Source organism: Zootoca vivipara, chromosome 12 (assembly GCF_965207765.1).
Source record: "Zootoca vivipara chromosome 12, rZooViv2.hap1.1, whole genome shotgun sequence".
NCBI lineage: Eukaryota > Metazoa > Chordata > Lepidosauria > Squamata > Lacertidae > Zootoca > Zootoca vivipara.
This window is the reverse complement of record NC_142595.1, coordinates 27,893,230-27,917,977: the sequence shown is the minus strand read 5'-3', so window position 1 is coordinate 27,917,977 and position 24,748 is coordinate 27,893,230. Positions and strand designations below refer to the sequence as shown.

General features: G+C 40.5%; 2 protein-coding genes across 2 annotated transcripts; both read right to left on the bottom strand.

Moving 5' to 3' along the window:
- Positions 1–6,152: 6,152 nt before the first annotated feature.
- Positions 6,153–7,055, bottom strand: LOC148683861 (vomeronasal type-2 receptor 26-like). The gene has a single exon (XM_088655828.1). It carries the CDS (start codon positions 7,053–7,055, stop codon positions 6,153–6,155), a length of 903 nt encoding a protein of 300 aa, XP_088511954.1.
- A 1,363-nt stretch (positions 7,056–8,418) lies between these two features.
- On the bottom strand, positions 8,419–12,698 carry LOC132593114 (extracellular calcium-sensing receptor-like). Its single transcript, XM_088655827.1, has 3 exons — positions 11,850–12,698; positions 9,356–9,583; positions 8,419–8,580 (listed from the first exon to the last, which is right to left on the bottom strand). The coding sequence occupies exons 1-3, from the start codon at positions 12,696–12,698 to the stop codon at positions 8,419–8,421; spliced, it is 1,239 nt and encodes a 412-aa protein (XP_088511953.1).
- Between the last annotated feature and the right edge of the window lie 12,050 nt (positions 12,699–24,748).

The window sequence follows — 24,748 nt, the reverse complement described above, 5'->3', positions numbered from 1 at the left end:
GAATTGGTGTGGGGTGAAAATTTTAGTTAAAAGATTTTGTTTTGGTTTCTGAAAGACGGTTTTCGAAATTTTGGCTTGTCAATGGAAATGCTGATCCAATTGGGGGAAAAGACTTAGGGAGAGGGGATGGAGTGTAAAAAAAGAAAAAAAAGAAGAGATGCTGTATTTTCTGGAGGGAAGAATGGCTGAGGAAAGAATTTTTAAGTTAATATAAATTTTTGTGAGTTAAGATAGATGTTTAGGCAGAAAGCTGCCTACCCTCCTCTCCTTACTCTGGGATACTCAGTGGCAGGGGGTGCCCAGAGGGGGGAGGAGGGGATATAACGGAACCTTGGAAATGCTGTGCCCTACGGGTTCCTCTTGTGGCAGGAGGGGGCCTGTGGGAGGACAGCATGGAAAAGGAGGAGGATTGAGTTAATATTATAAGAAAAGGATTTTAAACTGGAATAGAAAATTCGCCACAAGCAACTAGAGTTTGTTAGGAAAACCAGGAGGAAGACTATCGAGGGAGTCACTATTATAATGTTAAGATAACAAGAACTGGGAAGTTGTAACTTTTCCCTATTTTTTTGTTGTGTTTGTATCTGTTTAAATATGTCTATGAAAGAGCTGGGGAAAACCAATCCCCAGAACTCCTCCATCCCTGTTCTTTCAGTGGCAGGGGGGGATATGGGGGGAGGAGGGAGGGGGGAGGCTAAACCCAACTTATAATTGGACCCCTTTGATTCTTAAAGCACACCACTGGTGGCAGAAGTGGACCGGTGGGTGGAGGGAAAACGAAGGGACAGTGCTATATTGTATGTTTTGTTTATGTTTGTTTTGTTTGTATAAAATTAATAAAAATTATTATATAAAAAAAAGAAGTGATATGGGAGCACATAGCCACTTAACGAAAGGGTAATTTTGTAGCGATAGGACCATTCCAATTTGCCAAATGCTTTTGTGGCATCAAGTAACACCATTGACAATTAAATGCCCTTTGGATTTGTGTGGTAAATCACATTAAATATTCTATGTTTGTGATCCAAAATTAATCTTTAAAAATCTGATCGACTTTTACATATTTTGGAGTCAGGTTTGCTAAGTAGTTTGCTAGAACAATAGTAAATAATTGAGGATTCACATTAATAAAAGAGAATGCCCTTTATGATTCAAGAAGTTCAGTATCAATGTTGGGTATAGTAATAAAACAAGTTTGGATAATTTCCAAGAGTCTGGAATAAGCCCACCTTGTTGAAAATCCACATCAAATTTATTCAAAACTGGTATATGGAGGCCCTGAATGTCAGGGCTATAATCTCTCCCAGTGCTTTTTTTCTGGGGCAGGCAGGGGTACCCCTAAACATTTTGTTAATATCTGTACTTTTGCCCATTTAGTGTACAGTATTTCTTTTTACTGATTTCAGCTATAAAATGGTGATTTTCTTGAGTCACAATTAGAGTAACCCTAAACATTTATAAAGAGAAAAAGCACTACCCTCTTCTTCCCTGATAAAAATATTGATATTAGGAGTCTTTAGTACCTTTCAGGCTTTATTAACATGTTTTACTTTTTCAAGGGAAATGGGTGTTTGCAAATATTCAAAATGAATATTCTAGGTTTCTTTAAATCCCTGCTTTTGTTAAAACAATAATTGGGTGGAAGAATATGAATTTGAATTAAATGATTTTTTTTCAATATTTCATTTATTTCATAACTTTTCACACTTGCTAAGCTTATTGAAACTATTTCATTTCTCTCTTTTTAAATATTTTTATTGATTTTCTATTTTTAACATATACAGTCACATCTTATTTCCTTTTACATATCTTTTAACTCAACAGAGCTATTCGACTTCCCTCCATCTCCTCATCTCGTTTTCGAATACTTACTTCGTATTTCCACACAATTATATCATCACAATTCTACATTTATCATTTATTTCTCTATTTTCTTTCATGTAAACAATTTACTAATCATAAAGATTGTTTCTGAATATTCTGTGTTTCTCATATTATAAGACACGTCTTATATTTATTTTTTCCTCAAAAAAACACACTATGGCTTATTTTCAAGGGATGTCTTATTTTTTTTCCTCCTCCTCCTGCCGCGGCCGGCATTGCTGCTGCGCCTATCACTATGTCTTATTTTGGAGTATGGCTTATATTCCTTGAATGCTTAAAAATCCTGCTATGGTTTATTTTATGGGTATGTCTTAAAATATGAGAAACGGGGAATAATAATAATAATAATAATAATAATAATAATAACAATAATAATAATAATAATAATTTATTTATACCCCGCCCATCTGGCTGGGTTCCCCCAGCCACTCTGGGCGGCTTCCAACAAAACACTAAAATACAGATATCAAACATTAAAAGCTTCCCTAAACAGAGCTGCCTTGAGATGCCTTCTAAAGGTCTGATAATTGTTGTTCTCTTTGACCTCTGGTGGGAGGGCATTCCACAGGGTGGGTGCCACTACCAAGAAGGCCCTCTGCCTGGTTCCCTGCAACTTGGCTTCTCGTAGTGAGGGAACTGCCAGAAGACTCTCGGCGCTGGACCTCAGTGTCCGGGCAGAACGATGGAGGTGGAGACGCTCCTTCAGGTATACAGGGCCGAGGCTGTTTAGGGCTTTAAAGGTCAACACCAACACTTTGAATTGTGCTCGGAAACGTACTGGGAGCCAATGTACGTCTTTCAGGACCGGTGTTATGTGGTCTCGGCAGCCGCTCCCAGTCACCAGTCTAGCTGCCACATTATGGGTTATTTGTAGTTTCCGGGTCACCTTCAAAGGTAGCCCCACATAGAGCACATTGCAGTAGTCCAAGTGAGAGATAACTAGAGCATGCAGCACTCTGGCGAGACAGTCCGTGGGCAGGTAGGGACTCAGCCTGTGTACCAGATGGAGCTGATAAACAGCTGCCCTTGACACAGAATTGACCTGTGCATCCATGGACAGCTGTGAGTCCAAAATGACTCCCAGGCTGGTCCTTCAGGGGCACAGTTACCCCATTCAGGACCAGGGAGTCCCCCACACCCGCCTGCCTCCTGTCCCCCACAAACAGTACCCCTGTCTTGTCAGGATTCAATCTCAATCTGTTAGCCGCCATCCATCTTCCAACCGCCCCCAGACACTCACACAGGACCTTCACCGCCTTCACTGGTTCTGATTTGAAAGAGAGGTAGAGCTGGGTATCATCCGCATACTGATGAACGCCCAGCCCAAACCCCCTGATGATCTCTCCCAGCGGCTGCATGTAGATGTTAAAAAGCATGGGGGAGAGGACAGAACCCTGAGGCACCCCACAAGTGAGAGCCCACCACCACTTTCTGAACACGGCCCAGGAGGAAGGAGTGGAACCACTGTATGACAGTGCCCCCCAGCTCCCAAGCCCTCTAGACGGTCCAGAAGGATGTTATGGTTGATGGTGTCAAAAGCCGCTGAGAGATCCAGCAGAACTAGGAAACAGCTCTCACCTTTGTCCCTAGCCTGCCGGAGATCATCGACCAGTGCGACCAAGGCAGTTTCAGTCCCATGATGAGGCCTGAATCCCGACTGGAAGGGATTCAAATGGTCCGATTCTTCCAGGCGTGCCTGGAGTTGTTCAGCAACCACTCGCTCAATCACCTTGCCCAAGAATGGAAGATTTGAGACTTGGCGATAGTTGGCCATATTAGCCACATCTAAAGATGGTTTTTAAAGAAGCGGTTTAATGACCGCCTCTTTCAGCGGGTCTGGGACTACTCCCTCATAGAGGGAAGCATTTACTACCCCACGGAGCCCATCGCCCAGCCCTTCCCGGCTCGCTTTTATTAGCCAGGATGGGCAAGGGTCAAGGGGACAGGTGGTTGGTTTCACTCATCCAAGCAGCCTGTCCACATCCTCGGAGGTAACAGATTGGAATTGATCCCACACAACTTGACTAGACAGGACTCTAGCACTCCCCCCCCCAGCCCTGCTGCCATGGTGGAGTCTACCTCTTCCCAAATCTGAGTGACTTTATCTGCAAAAAAAAAACTTTGCAAAATCATTGCAGGAGATCATGTGGCCCGTACTGGACCCGGATGGAGCAGGTGGTTCCGCTAAATTGCGAACCACCTGAAAGAGTCTCCTGCTGCTGTTTTCTGCAGATTCGATGGAAACGGTGAAGAAGGTCCTCTTCACCGTCGCCATTGCCACTTAGTAGGCTCAAAGTTGAGCTCTAGCCCGTGTCCGGTCTGATTCAGAATGAGTTTTTCGCCACCGGCGCTCTAGCCGTCTCAATGACTGTTTCAATGCCCTCAGCTCTGGGGAAAACCACGGGGCTGTCTCGGCTCCATGCAATCGGAGAGGGTGCTTCAGAGCCAGGCAGTCAATAACCCTGGTTAACTCCGCATTCCAGCGGGCCACCAGGGAATCAGCTGAAAGGCCATCAACATGGGAAAAAACATCCCCTACCACTCTCTGGAAGCCAATTGGATCCATTAAGTAGCGGGGGAGGACCATCTGAATCAGTCCCACCTCCCTGCAGTGGGGAAGGGTTTAATTATTGGAATGCCCCAATTTTTTTTGTTATTTTGTTAATTTGAAGGTATTCTGGTCAGCTTTATTTTTGTTAACTATCATAACTCCCATTCCCTTATTATAATTTTTAAAAAGATAAGCGTTACTATAAATACAGGAAAACCACAGTTTGCAATGGGGTTGTTTTCTGGGTCATTGGGTGCTGATTCCAGGTTGCTGTGATGTGTTTGTGCATATGTTTGAAAATGCGTAAATTGTTCATTGCCTGTAATATCTGTTTACCTAGGGTGTGCCTTTTCTGTATGGCATGGTTGTGGTGGGTGTGTTGTGGCTGCCATCAGTGTGGTCAGGGGACAGTCAGCTCAATCCCCCTACCTCTGGGAACTTCTGACAATCACGTGTGGATAGTCGGTGCCCACGGAGCAAAATCAGGACCAGGGGCTTGAGGGCGGGTTGCCCTCTTGGCTGACCTTCAAGGGATTTCCCACCCAGGGCCTACCCAGTGGAGAGCAGGCGTGTTGCATGTTTACCTTGCTATGGTTTACTGGGTCGCCATTGTTGGGGCCATGGAGGAATTTTCTCCTGCAAGCACCTACCTCATAGCAATCATCACAACCTGAAGAGACTCATTTAATTTATATATAATTTTATTAAAGTTTTCATATTTTACAAAAATATATGTGTTGTCTCTTTTTTCAAGTTTTGTTTTCTACAGATCAGTTTCCTTTGTTGTGAGGCATTAGCGTTACAGACCGTGCTAAGTTAGAAGGAAAAGAGGGGGAAAGACAGGGAGGGGAAATGGTAAGTGGGGTGGGGTGGGGTGGTTATGCTTCTATTCTTCTACTTTGTATATATGTGGCCGGGATGGTAAGGGGGGGGGGGTTGCTTCAGTGTTACTTCTTGAACTTTAAAGCCCTAAATGACCTCGGGCCAGTATACCTGAAGGAGAGTCTCCACCCCCATCTTTCAGCCCAGACCCGGAAGTCCAGTGCCGTGGGCTTTCTGGTGGTTCCCTCACTGCAAGAAGGGAAGTTACAGGGAACCAGGCAGAGGGCCTTCTCGGTAGTGTTGCCCGCCCTGAGAAACGCCCTCCGATCAGATGCCAAGGAAATAAACAACTATCTATACTTTTAGAAGACATCTGAAGGCAGCCCTGCTTAGGGAAGTTTTTAATGTCTGGTGTTTTCTTGTATTTTTAGTATTTATTTATTTTTTGAACCCTCCCAGAGTGGAGGTATATGGAGGCCTGCAGAGGCCTCCATGCCAGTTTGTTATCACACAATTAAAGGAACAGACAATAACAGGTATTGTTATTACAGCATTGTACTCCAATGAAGGAGAATCACCTTAAAATAAAACTAAGCTCATTTCCTATCCTTCAACATAACATACCTAACAGTGTTGCTGAGATGGTAACATGGAAAGCAAAATCAATGAATTCTGCCTTGCTCTGTCTAGATGAATGATATGGATAGAAAGTGAATAATGGGGGAAAGAACATTCACAATTATGTCATTTTAAGATATTCTTTGTACAATAAATCCACATCCTAATTTATACTTAAGTCAGAAAAGCTTTGAATGAGCTATAAGTAACAACAACAACAACAACAACAACAACAACAACAACAACAAGCAGCACCTTTTGAGAATAACAATGTTCTTCAGTGTTTTCCTCTCCTTATTAGCTGCTCCCTTTTGTTCAGCTCAGGCCTCAACAAGATAATGTAGCATTTGGGGAAGAAGATGCAAGTCAGCAACCCAGCACTGGAGGCTAAGATGGAGAAGATCTCCACAGCCACCATGTATTTCCCTTTGGTGCTCAAGTAAGTTGGAACAAAGGACAACCAAACACTGCAAAACACCAACATGCTGAAAGTGATGAACTTGGCTTCATTGAAACTGTCAGGCAAGTTCCGGGCAAAGAAAGCTACAGTGAAGCTGGCCATAGCTAGCAAGCCCATATAGCTCAGGACACAGTAAAACATGATTGGGGAAGACTCGTTACATTGCAATACAATCTCCTCAGTCATTGACTGGGCGTCACTATCTGGGAATGGAGGAGAGGTGGAAAGCCACACCAGGCAGATGCCTCCTTGGAGAATGGAGCAAGAAACCACAATGGAGCTGGCCAGGCTTTTCCCCACCCACTTCTTCATCCTGGATCCAGGCTGTGTGGCCATGAAAATGAGAACCACAGTGATGGTTTTGGCCAGCACAGAAGACACAGCCATTGTGAACACAAGGCCAAAGGCAGTTTGGCGCAGAAAACATGTCACCTTGTCAGGTCTGCCGATAAACAGGAGTGCAGAAAGGAAGCAGAGTAGGAGGGAGATGAGGAGAGTGTAGGTCAGGCCCCTGTTGTTGGCTTTAACTATGGGAGTCTCATGATGCCTCAAAAATATTCTTAGCATCAGAACTGTGATAATGGAAAATGAAATGGCAGAAATCGTTAAACTGATACCCAAAGGTTCTTCATAAGATAAGAAGGTTACAGTCTTGGGAATACATGCATTCTGTCTCTTGTTTGCATATTGATCATCCGGACATTTTGAACACACAGGCATATCTGAAATAGAAAACCCCCCCAAAAACTGGTTGGAATTATTTTTAACTCTGTAAGTAACACAAAGTAGCTATAGCTGTTACTCTCAGGCATATGCATAGCAGCTGGCAATGTGCTAGATGGCTCTGGATACTAAGTTTCACAAATATACAGATTCATAGACAGTACCAAATCTCATTTGAAACATGGAAGGCACATAACATTGGAGACCTGGATGCATAAAAGGGCATTGCATACACAGTGCTCATTAATTGCATTCACATAATGTGCCTGTTATTCTTCCTTGTATTTGGCTGTGAAGTATAGACATTCTTCTTCATCTGTATCCTGAAACTCTCACCTTCATGCTCTGATATCCACCCTTGGGGGCAGACAATGCAGTCATAACAGCAGAAGGACTCCCCCTCCTTGCTTTTCTTCCTATAACCGGTCGGGCACTTGGGATTACACAAAGCAACAGGCCGTGTCTATCAACAAATCAAAGAGGGAGATGTTAATCTTCAGGAGAATTGTCTTGGAATCATTAAAGTTCAGGAGAGAATATGCTATACAATGCCGTAGCTTACTAAGCAACATAAAGAACATTTTGAATTGTTTGCTTGTTGAATAAATGTTGAAGTAAATGAGGAAATTATGAGGCCTCATTACACATGGTTCAGATGAACTCCCTTTACACAGAGCAGTGTCTATCAACAAATGAAAGGTTGAGATGTTGATCTTCAGGAGAATCATCTTGGAATCATTAGAATTCGCGACAGAATATGCTATACAGTGGCCTGAGCTTACTAAGCAACATAAAAAAACCATTTGAATATATGTTGAAGTAAACGAGAGGCCTCATTACACGTGGTTCAGATGCACTCCCTTTACCCAGAAAGTGTTCCGATGTTCTCTTCAAGAACATACCTCCCTTGGAGTGTGGTCAACCATCTTTCTATCAGAGGACAGGAGTCCCACCCACTTTGGATTTCAGTTTTTTTCACCTAAAAGCCCATACTCATCATAGGATAGTACAGCATTTTGAATTGTTTACCCATGGAATGTATGTTGAAGGAAATGTGAGAATTACCTTGAAAATGAAACCAGTGCAATGGGCTCCTTTGGGCTGCTGTTGGGCCTTCATGTGGCTGCAATAGGCTCTGAAGGACCCCTTAGAGGGCGTGACAGGCCCTGTTGTGCACACACACTTGCAGCCGACCCAATGTTGAGCGGAACCTTGTATGCTTGGTTTCCCTGCATTTCTCTTTATTTGCTGTGTAGAATTTAGTTACTCAGATTTGTATATGCATTTAAAAAAATTCTGCATGAAAATTCATGAGCCTTTTAGTTTGAATTTTTCGTCGTTTAGGGATGCTTGTATGCAATCAACTATCAGGAGTGCTCCCTGGCCCAACAAGTACAGATACCACTTGTCTAAGCCAGGGGTTGTCAACCTGGTCCCTACCACCCACTATTGGGCATTTCAGCATTTTAGGTGGGTGGTAGGGGGTTCTACGGCCCAAGCTGAATCCTCCATCCATCAAGCACTGGCGGGCAGTAAGGAAAATTTACCATCAAGAAAGATGCATTAGTGGGCAGCAGGTATTAAAAGGTTGACTACCCCTGGTCTAAGCTGACACTTACAATACCCAAATACCCACTGTTGATGGCTCAATTGCAGTAACAGGGGGCCTCACTGCCTTCACCAGCTTCTGAAACTTCCATTTATGGGCTGCATACACACAGCTGGAGACCACGCTTGAATAGTTGCTGTTTTTCCTCTTTCTGCTTCAGTTCTCTTCTGGTTCTGGGAGACTGTGATGCAGATGAGGATAAGGAAGAACCTGACTCTTCACTTCCCTGAACTGCTTCTTCCTCCATTTCCTTAAGTCCTTCGCCCTCCAGCTCTAAAGCTTCCTCCACCTCTTCCCTCCTGGCTGCCCGTCCTTCCCAGTCAGCCTCCAGCCCCACTTCCCCCACTGCACGTTCATCAGTGTCCTGAAACTCCCTGACATCAGCATGATATAGACATTTTTGCAAAGCAATTTCTGTCATTCTAATGTCTTTTACAAATAACATTTTGAAGCAGATACTATGCCCTCTTTCTCTCTGGAATAAATTAGCATAGGACTGCTTTTTACTTTTGCTTAGATGAGAGTAGAATTTTCATGCAACGGGGAACCCTCCATGAAATCTCTCCGCAGAGGGTTGGGATGGTTGTTATATGAGCATAGGCAAGCACAAAATTGTGCAGAGGGTTGGGCTTCAAACAAAAAACTCACCCTCATTGAGAACTGGGACACTTCTGCATTGAGGTCTTACCTGATTGAACCTGCTGGGCCACACTATTGCATCCTCTTTGATGCTCAAGAGTTCGTCAGGAGGAGCTTGGGGATCCATCCTTCCAACTTTCACTTTATTGAAAGATTGGTTTGGATATGTGACCAAATTGATAATGTCATACTTTTGAATGAGCTCCCCATCCTGGTCAAAGGAAATCTTCTCCGCAACAGTGTTGTTAAATGACACAGCTTTCAAAAAATGGTAGAGCTAGAACAAAAACAGAAAAAAAGAATCTACTTAAGAAAATGGTTCAGACCAAAAAAAAACCTGCTTCCATGAAGGCCACTGTGGTGGATATTGTCCTCTTGATATTAATAAAGCTAGATCTATGTCAGATTTTTATTATTTACTAGCTGATGGGGCCACACATTGCTGTGGCTCATCCCTATATTTTCCCCCACCCTGTCCCAACCCATGACCTATTTCGTCCATCCCCCCCATCACCCACCCATGCGAGTCCCCACTTCCATTCGGCCTAGTTTGGCCTAGTTTGTAAAGGCAAGCCGAGGTTCTGTGGAGAGTGTGAAGGTTTTCTAGCTGCAGTACCAGTGTAGCCGCTGATAGAGTGCGATGGTTTTCTAGCTGCAAAAGGGTATGCCATCTGTTCCCTTGTTGTCCAGTGGAGGGCGCTATTTTTTGAGAAAATTCTGTTTTTACCTGGCAAAGTTTTGACATGTGTGGAATCTAAGGTGATGTTGGCACTCACATATTGGTACTGGCCGCTGTGTCCAAATTTGAACACAATTGTTCCAGTGGTTTCCGGGGAAAGTGGAAAGTCCCAAACATGGACCTCTTACATTTATATATATATATATATATATATATATATATATATATATATATATATGGCCAAAAGCTTATGAAAAAACCAAACAGGCTTAAAGGTACAAAACAAATTACAATAACAAAAGCCAAGATTTAAATTATTATTTTTATTAATTTATTTATACCCTGCCTTTTTTTCCTAAGTGGGACTCAGGGCAGAAATTTAAACAATAATATGTATACAATAAAAAAAACCTATGTAAACTTTGTATACAAATAAGAACTAAGGATAAGAATAAGAAGCAGTTTGCAAAAAGGCAATAAAGTAAATAATGAATTCAAACAGGATATCATCATGTCTGTGTACAGCTAGATATGAAACAGTGGTAGAGTAGGGAGGGAATATATCCTTTTAAAAAAGTGAATGGAAAATTAATAAAAACTGAAGGAGGAACACAAATTAATAATAAAAATAAAGCTCTGTTAATACTCTCGTAGATAAGTCCCACCATATACATATTTCACATATACCCTTTTATACTTCCCTTTCTCCATTTCTCTTCCACACATACACACTTCTCCCTCCCTCTCTCTCTCTCTCTCTCTCTCTCTCTCTCCAGATGTAGGCAAACCAAAAGCACAGGATCAATCTAATAAACGTCTCCATCTGTAATGAATCACTGTTGCTTCTACCTTGACCTGGAGATGTAATATTGCTGTTCTTGGTCGGACCAGGGCTCTTCTTCTCCTTCAGAGTATGAAACTGAGGGATACAGCTGGGTCTCCTTTATTAAAGCAGCACCTCACAATGTGGGTGAGACCAGCAATTCGGATGAAGCCGATGCTACTATATAGGACTTATTATCTACTTGTTTCACGCTCAGGCAATGTTAGAGATTTGCCTGCGTCTGAAAACACACACCATGAACATCTCTCAATCATAGCACTCTTTTTCATATGCCCTTTTACATTTCCCTCTCTTCATTTCTCTTTCACACACCATACTTGCACCTATCTCTCTCTCTCTGCCCGAATGAATCTCATCCAATCATGCACATACTCACATCAACACACACACCATATTTGAGCATTCAAACTACCATTCAGAAAAGATGCTGAATGGATGAAAACATGCTGGCTAGCTGCTCCAAATGTGATATGTAGAAATTAGCTTTAGGGATGCAAGGGTCCCTATCGTTCTCTCTTCCCCAAAATATGTTGGGAAACTCTCTACACAGAGCAAATCAAGTTCCCATCAACATCTCCACAGGGGTAGTGGGGAGCAAAGAAGCAAAGAGACTGGGTGCTTCTGTCACCAAAAAAAGGGAATCCCTGAATATAAATCAGAAAACAAACAAACAACCTTCCTAACAAACAATTTGCAATTTGTACAGTTAAATGTCACTGAAAATAATAATAATAATAATAATAATAATAATAATAATAATAATAATAGAACAAACAGCCCCTGATTCAAGTTTGGACTATGTCACCTGCCAAGGCTGATGATTATGAAGGCCCCTTAAACAAAAACAAACACCATATGCCCTTTCTGATTTCCCACTCTTTCTCATATGCCCTTTCACATTTCCCTCTCTTCATTTCTCTTTCACACACCAATTTGCATTCAGGTGTACAGTTAAATGCCACTGGAATTGATAAGAATATTTGAACAAACAGCCCCTAATTCAAGTTTCGACTCTGTCACCTGCCATGGCTCATGATTATGAAGGCTCCATCTTTCTCTCTTCATCCCCAATCTCCTTCTGGATCTGGATGAAATCATGACATGTAAGGCATGAGCCACGATATAGACACTATTGTAAAAGCTGTAGCTCTGGCCTGTTACACTCCTTGGGAAGACGTGCTCAGGAAGGCTCTCGAGTTTCTCCTCTCCAGTGCAAGCTCTCCCAGAGTAATTACCCAATACAAAACGGTCCAGAACAATGTCCTGGGATATACAGCGAAATTGATCTGTCCAGAAATCTTTAATAAAAGTATCTCCTTCAGCATTAGAAGGGTTTCTGTTCTGAATAAATTGTCTGAATCCTTGAAGTTCATTAGACTGAAGTGCAAATGATAAAGCTCCAGAGATATATCGCATATCTAAGATAGGATTGAAGAGGTACGTCTTTAACTCCATCCCGATTGTCAGAATAAAGACTTTTCCTTTTGGATTTTGCATTTGGGCCTTGATTCCTAGGTGTAGAAGATGTCTCCAAAGGCACATATTTCTAGTCTCTCCATGGAAGACCAAGACATTGACTTTGCTGTTCATGATCTTATCAGACAAGTACACTGTACTTCTGATATAATTTCTTTTCTCAATATCATATTCAAAACTGGTGAATGAATCAAGAAATGCAAAACAAATACTATGATTGGAAAATTCTGGTATCATCTTTTGTATGAACCATTGTAAAGTCATTCCATCTGCAGCAAACAATCCAATCCATCTCCATTGGAAATGGTCAAGTAATTTGAGAATCCCCCTGAACTGATCAAGTCTCTTTGGAAGCATTTTGTAGAAGGAAGGGATTTCGCTGTTCTCCAGCATGATTGAAGCAGAATCATATATGAGCTAAACATATATTGCATTTGTGGTGAAAAAAATAGTTTACACCCTGATAAAACATTAGTCCCATTTATTTGAATGAATGTGGTTGATAAATTCAGTGAGGGCATTTGAATACTTTAATCAGCCTTCCTTTGCATAATAGAGTCTATCTTTTGTAATTCTGTTTTCCTTAGCCTTTATGTCTATTATATGAAAACTGTAGCTGCTACCCACAATGCATTCAGATCCCTCATATAGTTTATTTTATGTCTGTTTTGTTCATCAGTCATCTATAATTGTATAATTTTTCGTAACTTTTTTCATTTGAAATTTAATAAAAATATATTTTTTTAAAAAAACTAATTTGGGAGGCACCCAAAACCATGACTGAAATGGAAAGTAGTATTAAATTGTATTTTTTTCCTGTATCTTTACACACATACTGTCTTACCTGAGGAATCTTGTAGATAGCAAATATTTGTGGTATAGGAAAGTAGAAATAAGTAATATCCTCAGTGATAGTCAATAAATTTTCATGGGTCCCACACTTAAAATTGGGGAGAAGTCTGTCCTTTGGTGAAATAAAGTGCATTGCAGCAGGATAGGCCCAGCTAGCATCCAAAGTGTTATCATAAATATTGAATCCCAGTGAAATATTGGGTAAAATCTGGGGGTTTTCGTTAACCTCCTTTGCCGCAAAAGCCAAAGCCAGAAGATGCTGATAGTTCTCTATCACTCTACTAAAAAGAAAGTTGCAAATTGTGTCACAAGTATATTCTGCTCTTTCTGAGGCTATTATTTTCTAAAGTAGCAATCCTATAGCAAGATCCCCTTGGATGAGCATCTTAGAATGCAGCAGATCACTGAATCAGAGGGCTGCTTCCTGTCTCAGCTGGTCCATCCTAGCTGAGCCTTGGCTGAGTTGAGGTTGGCTGAGCTGAGGGTCACTGAGCTGAAGCAGAAAAAATGATCGTTCCAGAGGCATGGGTGGGCAGAAGTTAGGATATTCCACTAAGACACATTACCTGGCAAGCCAAAATAGAAAAATCTTATGTTCGCACTGCCAGGGTAGAGGCAGATTTGGGGCAGCTTAACCAGTTTGGTTCTTCTGCACATGGAGCCTCAGGGTGTGCCATAACTATAAACTAAAAACACCCCAACAAAAAGTACGAAACAAATGCTCCAACCTCCGCACAATTGCACACATTTCACACACTAGCAAGGTTATGCTTAAAATAATACAAGGCAGGCTTAGGCAGTATGTGGACCGAGAACTCCCAGAAGTGCAAGCTGGATTTCGAAGGGGCAGAGGAACCAGAGACCAAATAGCAAACATGCGCTGGATTATGGAGAAAGCTAGAGAGTTCCAGAAAAAGTCTACTTCTGCTTCATTGACTATGCAAAAGCCTTTGACTGTATCGACCACAGCAAACTATGGCAAGTTCTTAAAGAAATGGGAGTGCCTAATCACCTCATCTCTCTCCTGAGAAATCTCTATGTGGGACAAGAATCTACAGTTAGAACTGGATATGGAACAAGTGACTGGTTCAAAAATTGGGAAAGGAGTACGACAAGGTTGTATATTGTCTCCCTGCTTAATTAACTTATATACAGAATTCATCATGCGAAAGGCTGGACTAGATGACTCCCAAGCCGGAATTAAGATTGCTGGAAGAAATATCAACAACCTCAGATATGCAGATGACACAACCTTGATGGCAGAAAGTGAGGAGGAATTTAAGAACCTTTTAATGAGGGTGAAAGAGGAGAACGCAAATAATGGTCTGAAGCTCAACATAAAAAAAAACACCAAGATCATGGCCACTGGTCCCATCATCTTCTGGCAAATAGAAGGGGAAGAAATGGAGGCAGTGAGAGATTTTACCTTCTTGGGCTCCTTGATCACTGCAGATGGTGACAGCAGTCAGGAAATTAAAAGACGCCTGCTTCTTGGGAGAAAAGCAATGACAAACCTAGACAGCATCTTAAAAAGCAGAGACATCACCTTGCCTACAAAGGTCCATATAGTTAAAGCTATGGTTTTCCCAGTAGTGATGTATGGAAGTGAGAGCTGGGCCATCAAGAAGGCTGATCGCCGAAGAATTGATCCTTTTGAATTATGTTGCTGGAGGAGACTCTTGAGAGTCCCATGGACTGCAAGAAGATCAAACCTATCCATTGTGAAGGAAATCAACCCCGAGTGCTCACTGGAAGGACAGATCGTGAAGCTGAGGCTCCAATACTTTGGCCACCTCATGAGAAGAGAAGACTCCCTGGAAAAGACCCTGATGTTGGGAAAGATTGAGGGCACTAGGAGAAGGGGACAACAGAGGACAAGATGGTTGGACAGTGTTCTTGAAGCTACGAACATAAGTTTGACCAAATTGCGGGAGGCAGTGGAAGACAGGAGTGCCTGGCGTGCTATGGTCCATGGGGTCACGAAGAGTCGGACACGACTAAACGACTAAACAACAACAACAAGAGTCTGTTAGCAGATTTTGTAGCTGAAGACAGTCACTCAGTCACTCAGCCAGGGCACTGCCCTCCAAGGCAAGATCGGGAAATGCCTGCATGGAAGGAAGCAGATCATGACTCACAAGCAAGATGGTCTCCAGGCAATGACATATTGAATCCCTATATTGAATAATTACTAACATACGCAATGAATTATAGAAATGTTTTGAGAGCTGAGGAGAGGAATTGTCCTAAATCTGAGCTGTTTTGATCCTTTATTTGATGGGGATGGTAGCTTGATGTGTGAAGAATTCAGTATCATAACTTAACTGGGTAATGCTCTCCATCACTCTTCAATAGCATGAAAATCCTGCTTTGGAAGACAACATGGTGATGGAGAGAGATAAAAATGGAAAGAGGATGGAATTCCACATAAGTCAAGAAAACAATGCTATGAAAGTCAGACATTCCAAAGCGCAGTGCATATTGAGTGGCTATTTGTATATGGGGAGGTGGGATACAAATTCCTATAATTAATTAATAGATTGCAAAAAGGAACATATCATTGTCTGGAGGCTGAAAACCGAAAACCTTCCAGCAGCTCTCCCTTGTCTACTGTGTTCAAAGTTTCTGTTTTAGAATCAGGGTTGCAAGGAGCCAAAGTTCAATCTCTTTATTTTCTGCTGCGGAATTCAATAAAGACAAAGACAAAGTATGAAAGAGAAATGATTAGTTATACAAACATTTTAGGTGCTTGTTCCCAATCAGGATGTCTTTTCATGGTAATTGGAGGCGGATGAAGGACACTCTGAAAAATGATGGCTCCATAGGTGAAATCTCCACGTTTATAAAACCTGGGATGATTTGGTCTGGAACGCCACGTTCTACATTGAACATCTTGAACCTTGCATGCTATGTGAGGCAGCAGCAACAACAACAAAATTACAAATATCACCATTCTCAATGCAAATCTAAATTCAGCTGATCTATTGATATCTACAAAATTAATAATGTCACCATTCTAACATCAAATCTAACACCAGCACACAGTAAAATTCCTTGCAGTAGCAACTTAGAGACCAACTATCAGCACACAGGTCCCTCTATTTGTATGTTTAGAATCTCCATGATAACAACAGCCTGACTTTAATGACTAATCTGCAGATCTGCTGAAGGCTAACAACCAAAATAACATATATTGACAGAAATCAATCTATCTTGTGGTTCTCTATTTCCTAGTGCTGGTGTAGAATAAAGGTATATTTACAGCATCCATCAGAATGTATGTGATTTATTTTCTTATTGGCCACTGGAATTCCTAGGAGAATTTTTCCATTACAGTCCTCTGGCTAATTGCAGGTACTCTATTGTGTATCCTCTGAGCAATTCTTGAACAAGAACATGTACTTGTTAAATCTTAAAAATAATAATACCTGCATGTGATTTGTATAATAAGGGCCAAAAAGAAGAGCAATAATTAAAGAGGCTTGTCTGGAGCGTGGAAGAAAATGGGAAAGAAAACATATTTTTAGCCCAAGACGAAATTAATTCGTTCCACGGGTCAATTCGTGTAAGGAATTTTTCGTCTAGCGAGTCCCAGTTTCCCATAGGAATGCAATGAAACTTAATCAATGCGTTCCTATAGGCTCTGGGGGACTGGCGGCGGCATGTGACGGGGCTTCGGAGAAGGTCTCTGAAGCCCCGTCCGATGCCGGCTGTGTGCGAGGCGGCGGGGGGAGAAGTGTGTGTGTCCCCTAATTTTAAAGTAGTAGGATCCAAATGTGAAATGGGGCTGCTAGGATCAAGCAACGACTCACAAATATGCACTCCATTATCAAATATGAAAGTCAATGAATAGGCATTGGAAATATTCCTATGGATTCATAGGTCTTGATTCATCTTCCATGTCCTCTTCATATATCTTTGCAAATCTCTAATTGATCTTTAAACTATTTTTTTTTTAAAAAAATCCCTGTTAAGAGAGGGATGTTAAGAAAAAGTCAAACGTTGGAACAAGGGGAAATACAAGGACATTTTATGGCAAAGGGAGAACAGCACAACTCCTACTTGCTCTCTACCTTTTCTGACTAAGGTTTGGAAACAAAAATGGTTGAAATGATGAAAGGAAACGTTTCCGGTCCAATATATGTTAAGAAGTGATATGGGAGCACATAGCCACTTAATGAACGGTTAATTTTGAAGCGATAGGACCATTCCAATTTGCCAAATGCTTTTGTGGCATCAAGTAACACCATTGACAATTAAATGCCCTTCGGATTTGTGTGGTAAATCACATTAAATATTCTATGTTTGTGATCCAAAATTAATCTTTAAAAATCTGATCGACTTTTACATATTTTGGAGTCAGGTTTGCTAAGTAGTTTGCTAGAACAATGGTAAATAATTGAGGATTCACATTAATAAAAGAGAATGCCCTTTATGATTCAAGAAGTTCAGTATCAATGTTGGGTATAGTAATAAAACAAGTTTGGATAATTTCCAAGAGTCTGGAATAAGCCCACCTTGTTGAAAATCCACATCAAATTTATTCAAAACTGGTATATGGAGGCCCTGAATGTCAGGGCTATAATCTCTCCCAGTGCTTTTTTTCTGGGGCAGGCAGGGGTACCCCTAAACATTTTGTTAATATCTGTACTTTTGCCCATTTACTGTACAGTATTTCTTTTTACCGATTTCAGCTATAAAATGGTGATTTTCTTGAGTCACAATTAGAGTACCCCTAAACATTTTTAAAGAGAAAAAGCACTACCCTCTTCTTCCCTGATAAAACCATTGATATTAGGAGTCTTTAGTACCTTTCAGGCTTTATTAACGTGTTTTACTTTTTCAAGGGAAATGGGTATTTGCAAATATTCAAAATGAATATTCTAGGTTTCTTTAAATCCCTGCTTTTGTTAAAACAATAATTGGGTGGAAGAATATAAATTTGAATTAAAGGATTATTATTTTTTCAATATTTCATTTATTTCATAACTTTTCACACTTGCTAAGCTTATTGAAACTATTTCATTTCTCTCTTTTTAAATATTTTTATTGATTTTCCATTTTTAACATTCATATACAGTCACATCTTATTTCCTTTTACATATCTTTTAACTCAACAGAGCTACTCGACTTCCCTCCGTCCCGTCATCTGTTTTTCGAATACTTACTTCGTATTTCCACACAATTATATCATCACAATTCTACATTTATCATTTATTTCTCTATTTTCTTTCATGTAAACAATTTACAAATCATATAGATTGTTTCTGAATTCCTAACATTCTCCATTTAGTTATTGTAATGCCCCATTTTTTTTTTGTTATTTTAAAGGTATTCAGGTCAGCTTTATTTTTGTTAACTATTATAATTTTTAAAAAGATAACCATCACTATAAATACAGTCAACCCCCAATTTGCAATGGGGTTGTGTTCTGGGTCATTGGGTGCTGATTCCAGGTTGCTGTGATGTGTTTGTGCATATGTTTGAAAATGCGTAAATTGTTCATTGCCTGTGATATCTGCTTACCCAGGGTGTGCCTTTTCTGTATGGCATGGTTGTGGTGGGTGTGTTGTGGTTGCCATCATCAGTGTGGTCAGGGGAGGGGACAGTCGGCTCAATCCCCCTACCTCTGGGCACTTCTGACAATGAGGTGTGGATAGGCGGTGCCCACGGAGCAAAATCAGGACCAGGGGCTTGAGGGCGGGTTGCCCTCTTGGCTGACCTTCAAGGGATTTACCACCCAGTTTTTGTATGGCCTGCCCAGTGGAGAGCAGGCGCGTTGCATGTTTACCTTGCTATGGTTTACTGGGTCGCCATTGTTGGGGCCATGGAGGAATTTTCTCCTGCAAGCAAATTGGCTGGCTTGCAAGTTTTCACCTACCTCATAGCAATCATCACAACCTGAAGAGACTCATTTAATTTATATATTTATATACGAGTACTGCGCATGCGTCGGCGTGAGTAGACACTCACCCATATCACTCCTGGAACTTTCTTAATTAAAAGCCTGAAAAACAAATAATTTACGGCAAACTGATAACAGACTCAAACTGCTGAGAGCCGGGCTGAAGTCCAAACACTGAAGAGGGGTGAGTCTGTGCTTAAAACGGAGATTAATCTGTCTGTTGAGGAAAACTTGAGAACAGACATAACAAGATGGCTAAATCTATTAAGGAGCTGGGGGAGATGATTCAGCGTTCGGAGAAAAATGTCCGTGCTGATATGCAAGAACTGAAAGCAGAAATGAGAAGAATGACTGCTACAGTAGAAAAAGTTACGAAAATAGCAGAGTATGCAAAAGAGGTAGCAGAATCAAACATAAATAAAATAGAGGTCTTGACAAAAAGAATCTCACAAATGAATGATAGACAACGTAGAAGGAATTCAATAATATTTTCATCATCATCATCACTTTTAATTTGTATACCGCCTTTCTATCATACAATACTCAAAGCGGTTTACAAGCTGAAGAAACAGAATCTCATGAAATACAAAACAACCTTATAACAATCTAATGCAATACATAAATATGATAATAAAACATAGCTTTAAAATAAGCAATCAAATAATGTAACGTTCAACAATCATTACAATAGTACAGAATAATATCAGCATATGAAAATTAAACAGAAACCCACTCTTAACATTTACAATAAATAATTTCAAAACAATCAATAAAACAACAGCAAGCCACAGTGCATAAAACAATACAATACAAATTGAAAAATAGAGACTGGAGGGTGAGGCAAGGCAGGTAGAAGGAGGCCTTGCCTGATGGAGTCTCTCCCCTCACAGTTCTTCCTCCAGGCACAGCTTCCTTATGAGGAGTCCCAGGGCTGGAGGGGATGGGGCAAGGCAGGTGGAAAGAGGCCTTGCCTGATGGAGTCTCTCCCCTCACAGTTCTTCCTCCAGGCACAGCTTCCTTATGAGGAGTCCCAGGGCTGGAGGGGGCGAGGCAAGGCAGGTGGAAAAGCCCCAGACACTTGGAAGCTATCTGAAATAGTAGTAATTGAAAAACCACAAAAGGACCCTACAGAGGTGGGGTCGTATAGACCTATCAGCTTATTAAATCAAGACTATAAGATATTTACCAAGATCCTGGCAAGACGACTGGAACAGATATTACCTAAAATAATCAAGGAAGACCAATATGGATTTGTCAAGGGTAGACCCATAGAACATCCTGTAATAAATGTCTTAAATGTGTTGACAAGCAGGGCCAAAGGTAAACTGGCGGCTTTAAAATTGGATGTGTACAAGGCCTTCAATACAATTAGTCAAAAATTTCTATGGAATATCATGCGGGAGGTAGGATTAGGAGATAAATTTGTGGAAGCAATTCGAGAATTGTATAGGGAAGGGAAGGCAGTAGTCAGAGTGAATGAGGGGGTTTCAGATCAATTCAATATACAAAGAGGAGTCAAGCAAGTTTGCTCACTCTCACCACTACAATTTGTGTTGGGGATGAAATATTTAGCAGACAGCATACGAAATTCAGTAAGGAGAAAAGGGTATAAGAAAGGGAAGGAAGAAATTAAGTTAAACATGTATGCTGATGACATCTTATTATTAATCACCAACCCCCTCGAGGGGATAAGAGAGTTTATGATAATCCTGAAGGATTTTAAAGAGGAGTCGGGATTGGGAGTAAATTTGGAGAAGTCTGAAATTTTATTTTGGGATGTAAATAAAGAGGAGAAGAAGGAAATCGCAAAAATGACAAGGATGGATATCAAGAGGGGGAAAATTAAATACTTGGGGGTGAATATAATTAAAAATATTGCAAGGATCCCGGATGTAAATTACAAAGTGTTGAATGATTGTGTAAAAGTGTCATTATTGTTTTACTGTACCTTTAAGAGTCAGGAAAGATCTAGTGATTGGAGTTCTGCAGCTGTGGAGCAGCTCGACAGGTGTTGCTGTGAAGCTGATGATGCAGGGTATATCAGGGGTGTTGTGTGTTGCCTCTGTGCTGGGCGATTTCCCAGTGTGTTCTTGGTGGGTGGTTTGGTTGTGTGGGTGTTTTGTGTAAGCCTAATTTAATTTTTGTTATTTTTACATTCTCCAATAAACCAAGCATTTGTTTAAGTCTTGGTATGACTCTATGTGTAAGTCCGTCAGCCAGCTCCTGCTGATGCAACTCAATTGCTTCTAACCCTAACACAAAGAGGTATGGAAGAAGATTAAGAAGAATATAAAATCATGGAAAAATAAGAATCTATCTATTCTAGGCAGAGTAAGGGCGGTTAAAATGTTTCTAGTACCGAAATTGTTATACTTATTTCAAGTAATTCCATTACCCATTAGGAAAATATGGTTCAAAACATGGAATAACGCATTTAAAAATTGGATATTTGGGAGCAAAAGAGTGAGAACTCCAGACATAGTAAATTACGCACCACAAGAAGAGATGGGATGGGGAATTCCGAACTTAGAACTTTATTATGAAACATTCCAATTAAAAAAAAATTAATAGATATTGGATATAAAGATGGGATTAAATGGAAAAGGCTGGAAAATGAAATAAACAAAGGAATAGGAAGGGAAGGGATATTCAATAGAGACATCAACACAGCTTGGAAGAAGACAACAGGCCCAAGGAAAACTGGGTTAGGAATATGGAAAAAATGGAACATGAAATGGATGCCAATATATTCAAGGTGGATGCCGTTAAAATATATGCAGAAGGGCCAAAGGGAACTGGGATGGTGGAAGATATTAGAAGACCAGGGACTCTATAATAATGGAGAAAGGGATAGCAGGGATGATATATAAACTGATGATAAGAGGCAAAGACAGATTAACAAGGATAATCCAGAACAAATGGGAGCAGGAAGGTATGATTCATGCAAACACGGTACAAGAAATGATGAAGAATATAAACAATATCAAAATAGAAAAGTATAAGGAACTAAGTAGAATTTTTTTACTAAAATGGTATAGAACCCCGGTACAAATGGCGTATATAGTGAAAGGACTTAGCCCCAGATGCTGGCATTGCGGTCACAAAAAAGGATTCTATTCACACATGTGGTGGGACTGCAATATGGTTAAGTAATATTGGCAGAGGATCAGAAGGGTAATGTCTGGATTATTCCAAATAAACATAGAAATTAATAGGGACTTGTTATTTTCGGGAATATTGGGAAATAATAAAGTAAAAAGTAATAATCAAGAGTTGTATAAAATCATGATTTTAGCCGGAATGGCAGTTATTGCTTTAGGATGGAAAGAAAAAGCTAAATGGAATATGGAAAAATGGAACAATTATGTTTTTGAATATGTACAATCAGAAATATTTGCACAGATAGCAACAGAGGATAGGTGGGAAAATAAATGTCAAAAAATCACAAACAAGTGGGCATTTTATAGGAATTGGGTAGAAAGGGGAGAAGCCAACCGGAATATACAAGAACGAATGAACAGACTGTGTACATGGTTAAAGATATGAAGAAGGAAGGCCCGATCAGGGGGAGGGTGGGAAGGGAGGGGGGAGGAGTGGGGGGAAATAGACAAATTGTAAAGATACGTGGAATGAATTTATGTTTTTGTTATGTAAACCCAGTAAAGTAAATAAAAAATGTAATTTTTTATATATATTTATATATAATTTTATTAAAGATTTCATAGTTTACAAAAATGCATGTGTTGTCTCTTTTTTCAAGTTTTGTTTTCTACAGATCAGTTTCCTTTGTTGTGAGGCATTAGCGTTACAGACCGTGCTAAGTTAGAAGGAAAAGAGGGGGGAAGACAGGGAGGGGAAATGGTACGTGGTGTGGTGTGGTATGGTTATGCTTCTATTCTTCTACTTTGTATATGTGTGGCCGGGACGTTAAGGGGGGGGGGGTTTGCTTCAGTGTTACTTCTTGAACTTTAAAGCCCTAAACGACCTCGGGCCAGTATACCTGAAGGAGAGTCTGCACCCCCATCATTCAGCCCAGACCCTGAGGTCCAGTGCTGAGGGCCTTCTGGTGGTTCCCTCACTGCAAGAAGGGAAGTTACAGGGAACCAGGCAGAGGGCCTTCTCTCTCTCTTTTTTTTTTAAAAAAAATACTTTTTATTAGTTTTTCTATATATGCATTGTCCAAACTGGTAACAGGAACAGATCAGTACATAAACAACGAAGAGAAAAAAAAAGGGAAAAAAAGCGTACAAGACTCAGATAACATCATACCATTTTCAAATAAATTTTGATATTTTGTTTGATATTCTACTCTTGTTCTATTCAATTTAAATCGACCTCCTCCTCTCTCTCTCTCTCTCTTGGTTTTATTCTTTCCATAGCTCAGGTTTGGCGCTTAATAAGATTTTTCCTGTCATCAGTTATCTTTCATCTCGAACATAGGTTTATGACCAGGATTAAATTAGTTCCAGTTACATTTTGTAATGCAAGCCTACCGGCGTATCATATCTTACAGTACTCCTTTTGGTAGTCTACAAATTTTTCCCACTCTTTTTGGAATTTGTGATCCTTCTGGTCCCTTATTCTTACCGGCAGTCTCGCCAGCTCCAGATACTCTAGCATTTTCCCTCTCCAGTCTTCTATAGTCGGTATCTCACTTGTTTTCCACCTTTGTGCCAAAACAACCCTTGCTGCCGTGGTGGCATACATGAAAAGTCTTTGGTCCTCTTTTTTTATATTCCTAGTCAAAATTCCTAATAACATTTCCTCAGGTTTTTTTTGGGAAAGTGTATCTTAATAGCCTTTTCAATTCATTATATATTTGCTCCCAATAAATCTTAATCTTTTTACATAACCACCACATATGATAGTAGTTTCCTTCTTTGCTATTACACTTCCAGCATTTTTTATTATTTGTTTTGTTAATTTCGGCTAATTTAACAGGCGTTAAATGCCATCTAAACAATGCCATCATTTTCACGATGTTCTCCTTTAAAAGAGTGCAGGCCGTAAATTTAATCTGATGTTTCCATAGATTTTGCCATTGATCGATGTTAATATTGTGGCCTAAATCTATTGCCCATTTAATCATGCACTCTTGGGTGGCTTCGTCCTTTGTATACCAGTCTAGAAGAAGGTCGTACATTTTTGTTAGCGATTTATGTTTACTTTGCATTATTTCCTGGAATTTAGATTTAGTAGTCTCAAACCCATAAATTTTATTGTCTTTTTTGAACAAGTCTTGGATCTGGTAGTACTGCAACCATCCAATACCCCTTTCTTTCAGTTGCTCATATGATTTGATTTTCCACCCCTCTTCCGTTTCAACAAGTATATCCTCATAGCATAGCCAGTTCAGCTCCATGTTCGTTTTTTTTATAGTCAAGACTTCTGTTGGGGACAACCACCTTGGAGTTTTTCTTTCCAGAAGGTTCTTATTTCTGGCCCATACTTCATAAAGTGGCTTCCTGATCACATGAGATAGGAAGCCTCTGTGCGATTTAACTTTGTCATGCCACAGGTAGCTGTGCCAAGTAAATCTATTGTTGAACCCTTCAAGGTCTAAAAGATCGGGGTCTTTTAAGGTTACCCATTCTTTCAGCCAGACCATGCAGGAGGCCTCGTAATATAGTTTGAGGTCTGGCAGCGCGAAACCGCCTCTCTCCTTTTTGTCAATTAATATCTTGTG